This window comes from Nannospalax galili, unplaced genomic scaffold, assembly GCF_000622305.1.
Source record: "Nannospalax galili isolate Female #2095 unplaced genomic scaffold, S.galili_v1.0 scaffold182, whole genome shotgun sequence".
In the NCBI taxonomy this organism is placed as follows: domain Eukaryota; kingdom Metazoa; phylum Chordata; class Mammalia; order Rodentia; family Spalacidae; genus Nannospalax; species Nannospalax galili.
The window spans coordinates 4,076,441-4,093,441 of NW_008348662.1; the positions used below are offsets into that span (position 1 = coordinate 4,076,441).

Sequence of the window (17,001 nt, forward strand, 5' to 3'; positions counted from 1 at the left end):
GCAGGTACCTGATCTTGTTGAACCTCCTGTATTATATATGGACAAAGTTCTATGTAACTAAAACAGACTAAAATAGGTTATGAGATTAGTTTATCAACAGATGAACAGGTAAAGAGAATGAATGGAGCTTTATTTAGTCATAAAGGAGAACAGAATTATGTGATCTGTCAGAAAATGGGTGGAACTGGAGATCATTATATTTTCAAAACCAGCCAGACTCAGAAAGGCAAACGTCTCCTTTTATTTCATATGTGGAACCTAGAAAAGACTTCATGAAAGGAGACAGGGATGATTTGGGAAGGACTGGGAGGAAGACAGACAAAGGTAATAAAGGCAGAATATGGTCAAAGTATATCATATACTTGAATGAAAATGTCATTATGAAACTTTCCACTTTTAAAATGAATATATGGTGATAAAAAATTTAAAAGAATAGTGGGTCATCAGGACCTCAGTTTAATATGCAGCGCAAGTGGCTGCCGTCTGTTGTAGCAAAGGCTGTGCTGATGTGGCCTTCAAAGCCATGCAGAGAGGCCCCAACATTTTTTTCTCTTTTTCCTTTGTGAAGGATTCATACATGCTTAACACAGACCTTTTGGAAAATCTAAAAAAAAAAAAAAAAAAAAACCCCCAAAACCACCCTCTTCTAGCCTCCATGGGCACTGCATGACATGGATGCCCTTACATATATGCAGGCAGTACATTCATACACATACAAATACTAAAAACAACAAACAGACATGTTGTAGTGTCTCACACCTGTGATCTCAGCACTTGAAAGGTATAGACAGCAGGAGGATCAGGAATTCAAGGTCAAGGATCAACAAAACCCAACTTTAATATATATTGATGTGATTTCTTTTAGTCTCTGTGGGGAACATTTCTATGTAACTACTCCATTGTACAAGCAATTTAATATTGGATTTTTACATGAAGGCATGACTTTAGAATTGACCTAGAAGTGTGAGAAGACTTTTGCAAGCAACTCTTGGCAGCAGGGTACATTCTAGGTGGTAACAAATCCACACAACCAGAGGCAAGCCGGTTGAATACACTTGTCCCTAGAATCCCCACAGGTGCTCAAGCCCCTTCTAAAAAATGGCGCAGCATTTCCTACAACCTACACACATCTGCCCATATGCTTTAGATCATCTCTAGAATACTTAGAATACCTAATAAAATGTCAATGTCGTGTAAACATTGTTATATGATGTTGTTTAGGACAGCAGGCAAAATGCCCACTCAGTTTCAGTACAGATGCAAGCTTTTTTCAAATATTTTATTTTTGTTTTTATTTTATGTGTATGAAAGTATTGCTTGCTTGTATGTAAGTGCACCTGTGTCCTGCAATGCCCCTGGAGCTCAAAAGAGGGTGTTAGATTCCCCCGGAACTGGAGTTACAGACAGTTGTTAGCCACCGTGTGGGTGCTAGGAATTGAATCCCAGTCCTCTGCAAGAGTACTCTTAACCGCTGAGCCATCTCTCCAGTCCCTTTTTCAAATATTTTAGAATGCATTTGTTTGAATCTATAGATATGGCATCTGTGAGCATAGAGAGCTGGTTGTGGTGTACTTTGGATGTAGACTATATTCTGAGGGGAATAAAGTGGGAAAAAAGACTAGAAATAAATATTGGGAGAGATGATGGAAATACTGTAAATCTTAAGCTGTCAAAATTGTTCCCAATTGTGCTTACCCCTATCCTTTTCTAACGCAAAGCTGGACATGACTATGTGAACCGTGTGACCAGGAGGTGAGTGTAGGGACAGGTAAGGGTTGAGAAGTTTAAAGATTTGCTGGGATGATAACACTGCCTTTCTTCCTTTCTTCCATTTCTCCAGGAGACTATGAGAGTGCTACTCGGGCTTGTTTGTTTCATTGCTCCACTGATTTCATCGGCAGCTGGTAAGCTGGAAGCTTCCTGTGTTTTAGTTGGCTAAGGTAGTGGTGATGGAGAACACATGCATACCTTTCTTTCCATTTTCTGTTACTCCGAGGGCACAGAGCCCCCTGGTCCCAGAACAGTCCATCTGACAGTCCTTTCCAGCATCTTCACTTCTCATGCTATACCTGGTGGGCTAGGAAACGGAGGCCAGTGAAGTTAAGAGCCCAGGGTCATGTTAGCTTTGGAGCGAGATCTCTAGATTCGGTCCCTGGTGCGCAGTTTGGACCACCTCCCACTTCATTGCTGATGGGACTGTGGAAGGGAAATCCTGCTTTCCTGGAGGAGGCATTCTGCAGCTTTCATGGACCATAACTAGTTGGTTTCTCTTTGAATTTTTTTCATTTTCTCTTTCCCTTCTCCATTTCTTTCCAGAATGTAGTGTATTGTAATGTGTCAGCTATGAGGTGATGAAAACAGCAGTGATAATCCACGTGGAAGCAGTGTTTGCAGGAAACTGCATTCCCAGGGTGGGAGACAGACTACGTTACATAAGTAAATATGTATTGTGTTCTTTGGTGATAGGTGTAGAGAGGAAACATGAGCAAAATGTAGTATTTGGGGTATTCAAGTGAACAGGCAGTTAAATTTGTAATGCTTATGGGCTGGCCATAAAAATGTCTCACAGAGAAGTTGATTTTTGAGTTGAACCTAAGGGAGGGGAAGGAGGGGGTTTGATAGATACCAAGCTAGGGGAGTAAGGTATCTAGGGCAGCATTTGCAAAAGCCTGGGGCTGAAAATGTCTAGCATATTCTAGGACCTAGTTACCTAGCATAGTGACAGATGAAGGAGGCTACAGAGACAAGGTTACTTGGTTAATGGAGATATGGTGGAGGGATTGTGGAAAACCTTGAAGGCTTTTTTGAAGAATTTTGACTTGGGGTGACTTGAGTTCTTGGTTCAGAACAAGAGAGATGGGGGCAGTCACAGGAGGTTGGGATGGATGGGGTGGTGATGGTTCTGTGGGTAAGAGTGCTTGTTCCATAAGTATGATGACCTGAGTTCAAATGCCTAGCACCCTTGTAAAAGGTTGGATATGATCATGCATGAGCCTATAATCCCAGTGCTGAGGGGTGCAGAGGTAGGAGGATTGCTGACACTTGCTGGCCATCAGCCTAGCTCCAGGTTCAATGAGAGACTTTACCTTATTGGCAATAAGAGAGTAATAGAGCAGGACACCTGACAGCTTCTTTTGGCCTCCTCGAAAGCATACTTGTGTATGCACCACACACACACACACACAGCAAAAACAAAACAAAACCCAGAGAAGTGATCTGACTTCTATTTCAACTGACTCATTTTGCTTCCTGTTTTGGAGAATAGAGTCTCAGGAGACAAAGGCAGGGAGAGATAACAGTTCAGAGGTCAATGACAGTGTGTTCTGGACAGGAAGGGATGATGACTTGATCAAAAATGGGAAGAGGAGAGAAGCAGCCAGGATTGAGGTGTATTCTGAGGCTGGAGGTAGCCGGGTTTAGAGAGGGAGCAGTTTAGTACAAGGCAAAGTGGATTGGAGATGAGGCGGAGGCTTTGGCTTGAGCAAAATGCCATTGGTGGGCAGACGGAATGGTCAGATGTTCGCTGTCCATACTCTAAAAGTTGTCCTTTGGGTGTCTAAATGGTGACACTGACAAGGTTTTGTGGAGCCAGAGAGATTGTCTAAGGTCAAAATATAAAATTAGAGACTTCACAAACAGCTAGTAAGAGGGCTGAGAGACTGAATGAGGTCACGGAGCATAGTGAGGAACAGCAACGTAAGAAGTGAGCCCTGAGTCCCTTCAGGGTGATGATGGTCAGAGAACCAGTAAGAAACTGACTTGAAATTTGGAGATCCAAGTGACGCAAGTGTCTTCTGGTGAGAGAATATAATAGGAACACGTCAAACGTAGGTATGCCAAGTGAGATGATGTTGCTGTTATTTGATTTAACAACTTTGAAGGTGTTCTTTTGGAGGAATGGGAAAAACCTCAGATACACAGAAGAGAGGCTAGCTGGGGACCTCCATCGCTGCTGTTCCTCGTAGCTCTGTACATTTTGGAGTCCTCACTTAGCAGGTCCCATTCTGAGCTCCTACACACTCCTAGTTCAGTCTGTTTTATTGAACACCTTTATTGAGGTTAACTGACATACAGTGAACTACAGATATTGAAGTGTATAATTGTATATCGACAGACATATATATCCCTGAAACCATGAGAATCAACATAAGTGCATCTATCACTCTCTTGTTCCTTCTTCATGCTCGTAATTCCCTCACTCCACTCCTCACCGCCTCGTCTCCAGGCAATCACTGGCCTGTTTCCTGTCACAGTAGATTGACTTGTGTTCTCTAAAATGTTAAATAAATAAATTTAGTAGTGTGTGTTCTTTCTGCGGGACAGGTAGATCTGATTTCTTTCACTCGGGTTATTGTTGAGATTCATTCTTGTTGCACATATTGCATTACCTGGCAGTAGTCTGTTGTATGGCCATACAGCGATTTGTTGATCCATCAACATATTGATGGACATTTTGACCATTTCTAGAAAAGGAAAGGTGCTCTCAACACTGGCAACCAAGTCTTTGTTTGGACTTAGGATTTCATTTCTCTTGGATGAACACTTAGAAATTGAATGATTATTTGGGAGAAGTATATTTAACTTTTTAAGAAAGTACAGTCTCCTGAAATTATACCATATTACATTGTCCCCAGAAATGTATGAGTTCCTGGTCTTCTACATCTTTTATTTTCTTTACTTTTTAAATATATTTTATTTATTATTTTTATTTTATGTGTATGAGTGTATTGCCTGTATGTATGTGAGTGCACCCCTGGCGTGCAATGCTGTGGCGGTCAGAAGAGGGCTTCGGATTCCCCTGGAACTGGAGTTAAGGACGGTTCATAGCAGCCATGTGGGTGCTGGGAATCAAACCTGGGTCCTCTGCAAGAGCAGTCAGTGCTCTTAACCGCTGAGCCAGCTCTTCAGTCCCTGTTTCCTTCACTTTAATCCTAGTAAATGTGCAACACTATTGGAAATAGTGGGCACCTTTCATGGGCTTGTTTTCTGTTTCTATATCCCCTTTGGTGAAATTTCTAAATCTTTTGCTCATTTTAAAAAACATTTATTTATTTATTTATTTATTTATTTATTTATTTATTTATTTATTTTATGTATGTAAGTGTTTTGTATGCATGTATGTAAGTGCATTGTGCATGCAATGCCTGCAGAGGGCAGAAGAATGCTTTGGATCCCCTGGAACTGGAGTTAAGGATGGTTGTTAGCCACTATGTGGGTGCTGGGAATTGAATCAGCCAGTACTGTTAACAACTGAGACATCTCTCCAGCCCCCTTTTGCTCTTCTTTAATTAGTATGCTTTCTTATTTTTCTGTTTTGAGAATTCTTTATACATTCTGAATATAGGCTCCTTATCATATTTGTGGCTGGCAAAGGTTTGCCTCTGAACTGGTTTGCCTTTCCATTTGCTTATGATATCTTTCAAGTCATAGAATTTTTAAATTGATGAAGTCTAATTTTATTATTACTAGCATGGATTGTGCTTTTGACATTATTATATCTAAAACGAATCTTTGCCGGATCCTCTGCCACAGTAACTTTTCTTCTGTGCTTTCTTCCGCATACTTAATAGCTTTACATGTAGGTCTGTGACCCTTTGAGCCATTCATTGCCTTATGCATTTTTTTTTAAATGTGGGAAAAAGTGAAGTTAAAAGCTAAAGCTACCTGTGTACTTTAAAAAGTTACCTATTTAGAAATTACTTGTCAGTTATGGATAGTTTCATGTTGCCTAAGTTGTTTACTTTGCTGGCATTCCATATTTCTTTGTGTGGATAGGAGTTGCTGCCTAGGCTGAATGACATTGCCCTTGCCAGCATTTATTTTGTAGAGCAGGCATGTTTGTGATGAGATGCCCTCATTTTGGTTCATCTATGAATGTCTTCATTTCTCCTTCATCTCTGAAGTATAGTTTCTTGGCTGGTAGTCTTCGTCACCCAGCATGTTCAAGTCACCACACTCCTCCTGGCCCCCATGGATTCAGAGAAACAATTGCCACACTTACTGAAGAGCTTTTGTGTATAATGAATTTTTTTTATTGCTTCCTGTTTTTAACCTTCTTTTTCTTTCTACAATTTGACTATTAAGTAGTGAGTTGATATCCCTTTTAGTTGATCATATTTATCATTTTTAAGTTTATTGGCTATAGAGATTAATGGTTTGGTGGGGATATTTGGACATTATTTCTTCAAATATTTTTCCTGACCCTTTCTTCTTCCTGGGATTCTCATTACACGTGTGTTAGCATGTATATGGTGGTTACATCTGTGTTAGCTCCCTGAAGCACCATAGAGACTCAGTTGACTTATCATCAAGTTCATCAGGTCTTCCTTCTGCCAACTCCTGCCTGCTGTTGAGCTCCTTTAGTGAAATAGTCTTCATCTTAGTTACGGATTTTTCTGCTCCAGAGTTTCAACATTCTTTCTCTTTGATGATTTCTGGGGGTATTCTTTTATAAATTGATATACTCTGCATGGTAAGACATTGCTATCATATTTTTCTTTAATTCTTTAGAAATAGTTTTTCAGTAGTTAGTTTGGATATTTTTTTGTTACCCTAAAATCTTTATGCAGTAAGTGTAATATACTTCTCTGAAACTATTTCTGTTAGCAACTTTGTTCACCCTGTGTATGGATCATACCTCCCTGTTTCTTTTGTAGTGTTCTATTGAAAACTGGACATTTTTTATGTTATAGAGTTAAATTCTGGAAATCAGATGTCTACCTGGATGCACCGTTTGTTGTTATTACTGGTTTGAAAAAAGATTTATTTTTATTTATATGTTTATGCATCTATATATGTGTGCATGCACACAAGTGTGTGTGAGTGCCAAGAGGACAGAAGAAGATGTCAGATCCCTTGGAGCTGGAGTTCTAGGCATTTGTGAGTGCTCAGTGTGGACACTGGGATCTGAATTCTTGTCCTCTGGTAGAGCAGTAAGCACACTTAACTACTTATGTCTCCAGTCTGTTATCACCAATTTATACATTTTTATAATTGTTGTTGCTGCTGCTTCTGTTCATCTTCTTAATGGCTTTCCTTCTTAGAGCTTGTAGTGTGTGGCCCCTGAAGTCATTGATAAATTTAGTGATGAGTTAAGGATTGGCTAGAGGTTTCCTTTAGTTCTGTGACTCAGAATATGTTCTACTCTTCGCTGACAGGCTTTGTGTCTGGCCCTTCAACACTAAGGTTATTTACAGCTCTGCCTTGGTCTTTACTTCCTGCCTGTGTATGACCTCAGAGTTATTCAGATGGGAGCCAGGTACCTCTTCTGGATGTGTGAACAGCTGTGCACATGTGTTCCTTCTCAGTTCCCCAGGAGAGTGCAAAGATCTCCGAACTCCCTTTAGGGTATAGCTCTTATGTGTTGTAACTGATGTTGCAGCCTTTATTAAATAGTTGCTGCTGTCATATTAAATAGTTGGCACTGACTTTGTTCACCAAATACCCTGGAGAATGCAGGGCCCTTCCTAAGGATCTATGAATCAGGTCAGTATCCTGGGACACTCACTCTGTTCTTGCAAGTCGAAGGTCCTGACAGCTACTGTGGGTGCAAAGTCCTAGTTTTCAGGACTACGGGATCTGCGAAGGGCGTTCGGTAGTTGATTTGAAAGCCTTGATGCTTGCAGTTCCGTTTGGAATCAGTGATTTTCCTCTTCCTCCGTCTCCTCCCACCTCTCCTCTTCCTCCTGTTTTTTTAATGCTTTTCTGAGTGTTGCAAACCCTTGATTAAAAAAAAAAATTCCTTTTTTTTTAACTGCTTCATAGATGAATGATTTATAGACTTCCACTCTGCTATTTTGGAAACGCTGCTTCTTGTTTGGTGAAATGACTGTTTCTTTTCATTTACTTTAGCCAAAATATTATTTGTGTGAGTTACTGTTTTCCATGTTTCTACTCTGTTCCAGTGACATATTTATCTTTATTTCAGTACTATACTGACTTAGTTTGTGTCATTTTATAAGTTTGGGGGATTTTGTGAGTGTGGTGCTAGGAGCTACGAAACCAATTGCTTTGTGCATGTTAGGCAAGCACTCTACTGTAATGTGATTTACTAAAAATTTAGTTTTGAAATGTTTTGCCAGTATATGAAAACACTTAAATTTGAATATTCTCGTTATAGCCTAGAACTGCTAATGTTTGCAGATCTTTTGTAGACTCTCTGTTAATAAGGACAGGACAATTCAGGCTATCTCTTCATTCTTGAGTGAATATTAGCAGGCTGTGTCATTCAAAAATTTCAGCCATTTTATAATATTCACCTTTTGCCCATCCCCCCTCCTTTGGGTTTGTTTTGATTTGAGTTTTTTGAGACAGGGTCTCCCTGTAGCCCCAGCTGGTCTGGAACTCATTATGTAGACCAGACAGGCCTCAGTCTCACAAAGATACACCTGCCTCTGCCTGAGGATTAAAGATGTGTGCCACCAGAACCCCTGCCTTTTGACCCTTAAAACTCTGTTAATGAGAGCTGTCTCTTTTTCCCCCTTTTTGCTCTGACTAGAGATTTATCAGTTTTCTGATTTTATGAAAGAAGTAACTTCTGGTACTCTTTCATATTTTTTTTTCTCAATTTCTTCCTGATATTATTTACTACTGTGGTAGTTTGAATGAAAATGTCCCCCATAGGCTCCAAGTGTTTGGACAGTTTGTCCCCAGATGATGACTCTGTTTGGGGAGGTTTTAGAAGGTGTGGCTCTCCTGGAGGAAGCAGTCGCAGGGGGTGGGCTTAGAGAGTTCTTAAGCCTTGCTGGATCTCCAGTCATTCTGTTGTTTCCTGTGCCTGCTGGAAGAGGTAGAGCTTAGCTTCTGCTGCTCCTCCTCCAGCCACCTCTGCCGCCATGCCCCCTGCCAAGACGGACTGTAATTCCCCTGGAACCATAAGCTCAAATAAACTCTTCCTTTTATAAGTTGTTTTGGTCAGTGTTTCTATCACAGCAACAGAAAAGTGACGAATACAACTATCTTCTTACTTCTACTGCTATATTAGTTAAGTTTTGCATTTTCTGAACCATATGATATTTTAGCATTTCAAGCAGCCTTTCATAGCTGGGAAGGCTGTCACTCCAAGGACAGCATGCTTTCCATGTGAAGACTGCCTGATGCAGACCTGTGTTCCAACACCTCTATCTTACTCAGACATAAAGCCAATATTATTCCTACTATGAATCAGCTCAGGGCACAAGCTCCTGCCACCATAATGCTCTGCCTCACTATGGGCTCAGAAACAACTGAGTTGACCAGGATGGATATAAGCCCCTGAAACCTTAAGCTAAAATAGGTACATCCTTCATTTAAATAGGTTTTTAAAGTATTTCGGTCATAATGAAAAAATGACTAATATGGAAAATAGGTACCAGAGAAGTATGATTGTTACTGTGACAAAACTTGACATGTCTTTGGAGTTGGTTTTTGAGAGGAATGTGGAAGAGTTTAGAGATAAAAGATAGAAAAGCTGCAGAATGCTCTGAGAAGAACTTCATGGGTGATTCTGGTAGGGGCTCAGGAGGCCAGAATGTCAAGAGGAATGTGGGCAGTAAAGACTGTGCTTATAGGATTTCAGATTGGAACAAGGATGTTTATTTTTGAGAATCTAAGCAGAGGCCATTCGTATCATATTCTGACAAGGAACTTGTCTACATTTTGTCTGCCTCTAGAAATTATATATGGATGGAGTTTAAAGGTGAGTGACTTAATCAATTTGATGGAAGAAATTTCAAAACAGTCCAGTATCCAGACTGATTATGTGTGACTGTGTTTTGTATCTAGTTTGATTATGACTGACTGTATTTTACTAGGTATACAGTGGAGATCAGAATAAAGCACAGAGCAGAAAGACCTGGAAAACTTGCATTTTGGTAAGAAAAGCCAGAGTAAAGTTGAAGCTAAGGAAGGTGGTTCCTGATGAGATTGGTGCCTTTTAAAAGAAGGAAAGTATTTTGCAACAGGTAACAGGAAAGTTTCTTTGAGGGCATCTTAGGAATTGACTAGATACCACTGATGCTAGATTCAAGAAGATAAAAGCATAAACTCATTTACCTTTGAGAAGAGAGCACCTTTGGGGCACCCTACTGCCTAAGGAAAATATTTCCATACATTCAGTTATTCAGGTACTAGAGGCCATTACAGCAGTAGTTCAAGGAGTGCCCTTACCATTAAAGCTGGTGACAGACTTTGGTGTCACCCATACAATGCCCTTCTATCTAATTAAAAAATGTAAGTGCATATTGAAGGATTTCACACAGATTGCACAGGAAATCGTGGGAAACCAGGCAGTCAGTGTAACAAGTTTGGAAGCCCTGAAGGCAGTTCTGAGAGGTAGATGTGTAAAGTATAAGCTTCAATGGAGGCTAAGAATTTGGAGATGCTAGAGATGTGGAGCATTCCTCAAGGAAAGTCTCAGGGAACAAATGGAGCCAGCCCAAGAGAGAGACTATGCAGTATTGCAAATTGCAAAGCAGAACAGTGGCACAGCCCAAGCCACATCATGGTACCATATGTCTCAGATGCTGGACCTTAAGCTACAGGATTTAATGTTTTTTGTTTTTTTTTTTCTGATGGGTTTTGGTTTTTCTTCAGTCCCATTCCTCCTTTGTATGCTATCATTTCTTCCTTTTGGAGTAGGAATGCTTATTTTATGGTATTGTGTTTTGGAAATATGCCACCTTCTTCATTATTTTTCAGGAGCTTATAGATACGAGATTGTGTTATGCCTCAGTAGGGACTATGGACTTAGAGCTTTGAATACTGCAAGAACAATTAAGACCTTGAGGACTCTTAGAGATTGACTACAAGCATTTGCTCATGAGCTTTTGTAGGCTTGCAGTGGCCATTGTACATTTAACCAGTTAGGTGCCAGACATTTTTGTATTACTAAAATGTTCTTATGCTGTGTTCTGCTAGAGGATTCTTAATTGGAAATGGTTTTATGCTTTCAGATATTACACTTAAGCTTTATGAGAGTCAGGAAAGGTTATATCCTGAGTCTAATTTTCCCCAGCCACAGGATCGTGGCCTTTCTTGGGTCCTCTACTTGATCTTCTATGATATATGAGGTTTTCTCTGCCAGTTGGCCTCAGCCTCTGACATGCTCCAGGCATCGTTCCCTCTCATCCTTTTGGTAGTTTTAGTCTTGCATGACTTTCTTCCTCTCATCCACTGATTAGTACTTAGCTGAAAGCCTGTCTCCTCTTCCTTCATGTCTTGAACAGTGTTGTTTCAGGTGCTTTGTACACTTATTGTTCAAGTGGTAGGGTAAACCCAGTCCTCACCACTCCCTATTGAACAGACATGAATGACTTTCCTCCTACATTATTCCTACTTATAGATGAACGAAGAGATAGCAAGAGAGAATAAGTAACTTGCCTGAGAGTACAAACTGTTGGTAACATGTGACACAGCTGGAACTGAATGCAAGCATTCCAGACTCTGAACATGGTGCTCTTAATCACACAGCTGTAAATCTTTATATATGGTGTGAGCTGGTATCTTTCATGACTGATGCTTTCAGATGTAGATATTGCATTAGGAGACACTAGAAAATTTTCTTACAGAAATTGTTTCCCCTTTTTCTCTTTTAAAGTTGAATGTGAGGAACAGCCAAATAAAATAATTTTATTTTCATCTGCAAATGAAATTGATATTCGTGATTGTCCCCTCAGTCCAAATGAAAAAAAAGGTACTATACTTTGGTATAAAAATGACAGCAAGACACTTATATCAATGGAACAAGATTCCAGGATTCATCAGCAGAATCAAAATCTTTGGTTTGTTCCTGCTAAGGTGGAGGACTCAGGACATTACTATTGTGTAGTAAGGTAAGAAAGATATCAATTTGACACTACAAGCTTGCATTTAAGTTTCTACAAGAGTTAAGGACAGAAAAATCTTTATAGTAATGTTCAATTTCATTTTTACTTTATTTTAGAAATTCAACTTACTGCCTCAAAACTAAAATAACTGTAAAGGTTTTAGAGAATGATCCAGGCTTGTGTTTTAATACACAAACCACATTTATACAAAGACTACACATTGGAGGAGATGGAAGTCTTGTGTGCCCTTATTTGGATTTTTTTAAAGATGAATATAATGAGTTGCCCAAAGTTCAGTGGTATAAGGTAATTTTATTTTAAGTATGATATTTTACTTTTATGTTTCAAATAAACTAGTTTTTTGTGTGTGTCAAACAGTAAAACATATCCACAAACACTTGTCAGTTTGCATACTGTTTTCTCTTTAGTGGTAAAACTTGATAGAGAAGCTAAAAAATAATTTTAAGACTGCAGTCATTGATTTTAAAGCTTACCTGAAATCTTACTTGTTGTCTTTTCTATTTAACTTAGTAAGATACAGTTTTGAGAAAATAGTAGAAAGTGAACATGTTTGAGAAGACAGATCAGATATTTAAGCCATTTAAGAAGTAATTTTTCATTATATTATTTGTACTTTATTTAAAACTAAGGACTGGGGCTAGTGAGATGGCTCAGCAGTTAAGAGTGCACAGTGCTCTTGTAGAGGACCAGGGAGTTCAGTTCTCAGCACCCACATCAGGTGCCTATAAGCCTGTAACTACAGCTCAAGGGGCTCTGATGGCCTCTGTGCGTACTTCACTCATGTATAAACACACAATTGAAAATAAAAAATACATTTTAAAAAATAATTAAAAGTTGGGAGTGGTGGCACACACCTTTAATACCAACATTTGGAAGGCTGAGGCAGGTGAATCTCTTTGAGACTGAGGCCAGCCTGATCTACATTGTGAATTCCAGCCCAGCTGGGGCTACAGGGAGACCCTGTCTCAAAACATAATAATAATAACTAAAAAACAAGTGCTCCACAAATAGCTTGACAGTTTCTGTAACTATTTGAAAAGTAGGCTGATTAGTATTTAGTGGAACTCAGCATATTTTGCTAACTTTTTTACTTAGTCTGATGGAACTTACATGGGGGGAATCTTTTAAGTTAAGAATACCAAATAAATACTATCAGTGCAGGAAGGAACTGATAGTGATAAACTAAGTAAATTACAGGATTAACATTCTTTCTTCAAACATGTATTCTTGTGAAGTAAGTCTGTTTTTACTTGCCTTCCTTGCAAAAACCTCTGGATTTATAATTTTGGCATTATAGCAGTATGTTAACCCTGGCTCTTCCCAAACAGAAGGAACACAGTAATAAAAAGTTACTATACACAAGTAACACTTTTAGTCATTTTTTTTATTCATGAATTTGCTAATGTGAAAAAGTAAAGTTACTGTTCAGAAGCCACTGATTTTGTTTTTTTTTCAATGCTGCATTTTTCTGCTCAAATCTAGGATTGTAAACCTCTACTTCTCGACAACAGAATCTTCTTTGGAGTCTCAAATAAACTGATTCTGAGGAATGTGGCTGAAGATCACAGAGGGAACTATACCTGCCATGTTTCCTACATATACTCGGGGAAGCACTACCCAGTTACTCGTGTAATAGAATTTATCACACTAGGTGAGTCATGGCTCCAACCCACGGAGTTTGGACCTAGAACAGCCCAGAGATCATTACTGTAAGATAACTTCCATTGTCCCTGTGGGAACTAAATGCAGGAATTTCTCAATGACTCACAAAGAGTATTAGTTCCTTTTCTTTTGCTATAATGGAATACTCTGACAGAAAAGCAAGTTGGGGAAGAAAGGGTTTATTTTGGCTCACAGTTCCAGAGGAGATACAGTCCATCATGATGGAGAAGGAATGGCAGCTCGAGTGTGAGGCCAACTTACTGAGAGTGATCACATTTTATTGACACACAGGAAGCAGAGAAAGAGAACAGGAAATGGGGCAGGGATAGAAAATCTATAGCCTTCACCTAGTAATGAATGTCTTCCAGCAAGGCTCCCCTTCCAAAGATTTCATAATCTTCCCAAACAGCGCTACCAGCTGGGGGCTAAGTAATTAATTGCACGGGCCTGTTGGGGACATTTCATATTCAAATATGTGAATGTTTTTCATGCCTATTTTAGTTGCAGCACTAATTAGACGGAGACCTTATGAGCTATGCTTTCCAATGGGTCTAGGAGGCTTCTTAGATTTGAAGAGAACTCTGTGGCTCCCTCTTCCTGGTATATGTGAACATCTGAGGGTTTCCTCTGAGAGCTTGAGTATCTATCAACAAGAATCATTTGCATTGAGACTGTAGCTTGGTGGTGAATTATTTGCCTGGTATGTGTGAGACTTTGAGTTCAACCTCTAGTGCTGCAATAAATAAACAACAAACCCAAAACAAGAAGAGCAGCATAACCATTGGTGTGAATGGAGTAAACCCCAGTAGGTTTGGGGATATTACACTCCCAGAATCCACTTTCTTTGCATTCTGTGTGAGCTCAATCACTTGAGCCCTCTATGTGTATTTCTTCCTCTGTAAGAAGATGATATGGTGTCCTAAGTCTATTGGGAAGTTTAGAGATGAGGTCTGCTCAGCTTGTGGTCTTATGCCTGATGTAAGGTAGACCTTGGTACATAATGGGTATACACTTAACAAATGTGCAATGATTGTTCTTAGTTTTTCCATGGCTCTCAATTTTGCTGTAGTCATTATCATATTAAAAACTATGTCACAACAAAATGAAACAAAATGTACTTCCACAAATTACCTGGAAATGGATAGAATCTTTAACCTTTCTGTGCATGGTAGCTTCCAGTATTAAGTTAACCTAACCAGGACTTTTTTTGTAAGTTAAAGGATCGTCTGTGAATAATTATGCTAAGACATAGTTGGGACTGTCTCAGACAAATCCAGAATATGATCACCACACATATAGCTATGTTTTCTAATTTTTTAGTAATTTTCCTTTTGTTTTTATTAGTATTCTTATAAATTCTTATTTTACTTTTTCTTATTTTATTGTTTATGTGTTTGAGTGTACTGCCAGCATCTGTATAAGTGCATTTGTGTTGTGCAATGCCAGTGAAGGTCAGAAGACGGCATCAGATCCCCTGGAACTGGAGATACAGATGGCTATTAGCTGCCATGTGGTACTGTGAATCGAACCCTGGTCCTCTGTGAGAGCAGCCCGTATTCTTAACCACTGAGTCATCTCTCTAGCCCCATAATTTTTTTTTTTTTTTTTTTGGTCTTTTTGAGACAGGGTCTCCCTGTAGCCCCAGCTGTCCTGGAACTCACTATGTGGACCAGGCTGGTCTTGAATTCACAGAGATCTGCCTGCCTCTGCCTCCCGAGTGTTGGGATTAAAGGCATGCACCACCACACCTGGCTCATAATTTTTCTTTTTAAGATTAGCTTTTCTGGATATAAATTAATCCCTTACCTTTGTCCTGAAAGCATTGGTTAGTCCTGTTGGCTCAGAAACAGCTCTCATCTTAAAAGTGATAAAGTTTATTCTTGTGTTGAATATGAGTGAGCATGACCCAGTAACACAGATTTAAGTCACCCCCAAATTCTGTGATCCAGTGAAGCAATTTTTATGAAGTTGTTATGGGAACAGAACAAAATTAGAACTCAAGGCACTTTTCAGATACATTGGTGGAAACATTAAGTAGGTGGTTACAGCAAAGCAGAGACATCTCAGCTCAAGGCCTCAGATGCTAGCTGATGACACTCAGCCTTTTGGTTGGTGGAAACTAGGGTTTTGTTAACTGAATAGCATCCAAAAGGTTTTTATCTGCTAGTCACAGCATGTTAGGTCAGACACAAAGATGGGCACGGGGTGGCTTTTTAGGGGCTGTAGCTAGCTCAAATTAAATTATAATTAGGCTCTGGACCTGCAGCATTCCAAACCTTCCACATCACTGACATTCCACTCAGTTGATCAAGCTTGCAAAAGGTTAGATTTGAAGATGTGCGTTTTTTCTAGGTGCTTGCATTCCCAATCCTAACTTTCAGTGGTCCATATTCTGAGTTTTAACAGATATCTTATAGCTCTTGTTTGTGTTTCTTGAGACACAATAATCAAATGACTGGACAGAATTCTAGAGAGAACTGGGTACTGGGGACATTTTAAAATAGAAGTGTGACTTAAATCTTCTGACTTCTTCTCTGAGCTCAATTATAGAAATAATACATGTTACTCAGGAATCAGAGAATGCTTATTTTTTTCCTCAAGCCTATCTCAGTATGCTTAGTGATTTTTTTGTTCGTTCCTGAATCCCAAAGTATTTATTGAGCATATACTATTCTAACTATAGTGTAGGAAATGGAGAAAGCCACCTCTTATCCTCTGGATGTCTGTTTATGAACTTGCCTGCCATGGAGTTCTTAGCTTATAACTCTATTCACTGCTCATTGTTTCATTTGGGCCACAGATAAACCCTTGAAACTTACCTTGCAAAGAAGCATCAGGTTGATTTCTGGGCATGGTTGCAGTTTTCAGCCTATTTAATATATGATGCCATATTGCTTGGCATTCAAGAGCTGCTAGGTCATTACCACAGTTGTTTAGCATAGCAGGTCTGACACTGACTACTTCTCCTTCAGGAGGGACCTCTCTACAGCTACTGCTTTTCTTGACTACAGTGAGAAGGTGCCCTCTGACCTCAGGGTCCTGTCCACATGTATGTTTTGCAGCTCCACACTCCTGGGTTTGGATGGTTTGGCCTGACTGCCAATGTTCAGTTTTCTGGTTTCTGTTGGCTTTCTCCTGGTCCTCTTATCCCCAACTCTTGTTGCATATCCTTCAGGCACTTGAGGGACCATCTGGACAGATGCCATTTGCTGTTGGCAGAGTGCTGATATCCCTTGTGGTTTTCTTGGGGAGAGACTCAGGAGCTCTGTACATTTTCTTCTTGCAGATGAAATTAAGCCAGATAGACCTGTGATTGTGAGCCCAGCAAATGAGACAGTGGAAGTGGAACCAGGTAAGAGGGCTATAAGAAGGTGTGCCAAAATCATTATTTTGAATCCAAGACTAAGATAACATGAACCTTTATCATGCATCCAACATAAGCCAGTTACTTAATATGTCTATAAAAGGACAGTGGCACAATTTACATCTTTCTTTATATATATATATTTCTTTA

General features: G+C 39.6%; 1 protein-coding gene across 10 annotated transcripts in view; it reads left to right on the top strand.

The window, feature by feature from the left end:
• Positions 1 to 17,001, top strand: part of Il1r1 (interleukin 1 receptor type 1) — a 75,949-nt gene that overhangs the window by 47,665 nt on the left and 11,283 nt on the right. For all 10 annotated transcript variants that reach the window (XM_029569730.1, XM_029569731.1, XM_029569727.1 and 7 more), the window contains 5 exons: positions 1,841 to 1,904; positions 11,576 to 11,810; positions 11,921 to 12,110; positions 13,308 to 13,476; positions 16,774 to 16,839. In XM_029569730.1, the coding sequence (XP_029425590.1) occupies positions 1,847 to 1,904; positions 11,576 to 11,810; positions 11,921 to 12,110; positions 13,308 to 13,476; positions 16,774 to 16,839 (718 nt within the window). In that variant the 5' untranslated portion in view covers positions 1,841 to 1,846. The remainder of the gene's footprint in view (positions 1 to 1,840; positions 1,905 to 11,575; positions 11,811 to 11,920; positions 12,111 to 13,307; positions 13,477 to 16,773; positions 16,840 to 17,001) is intronic.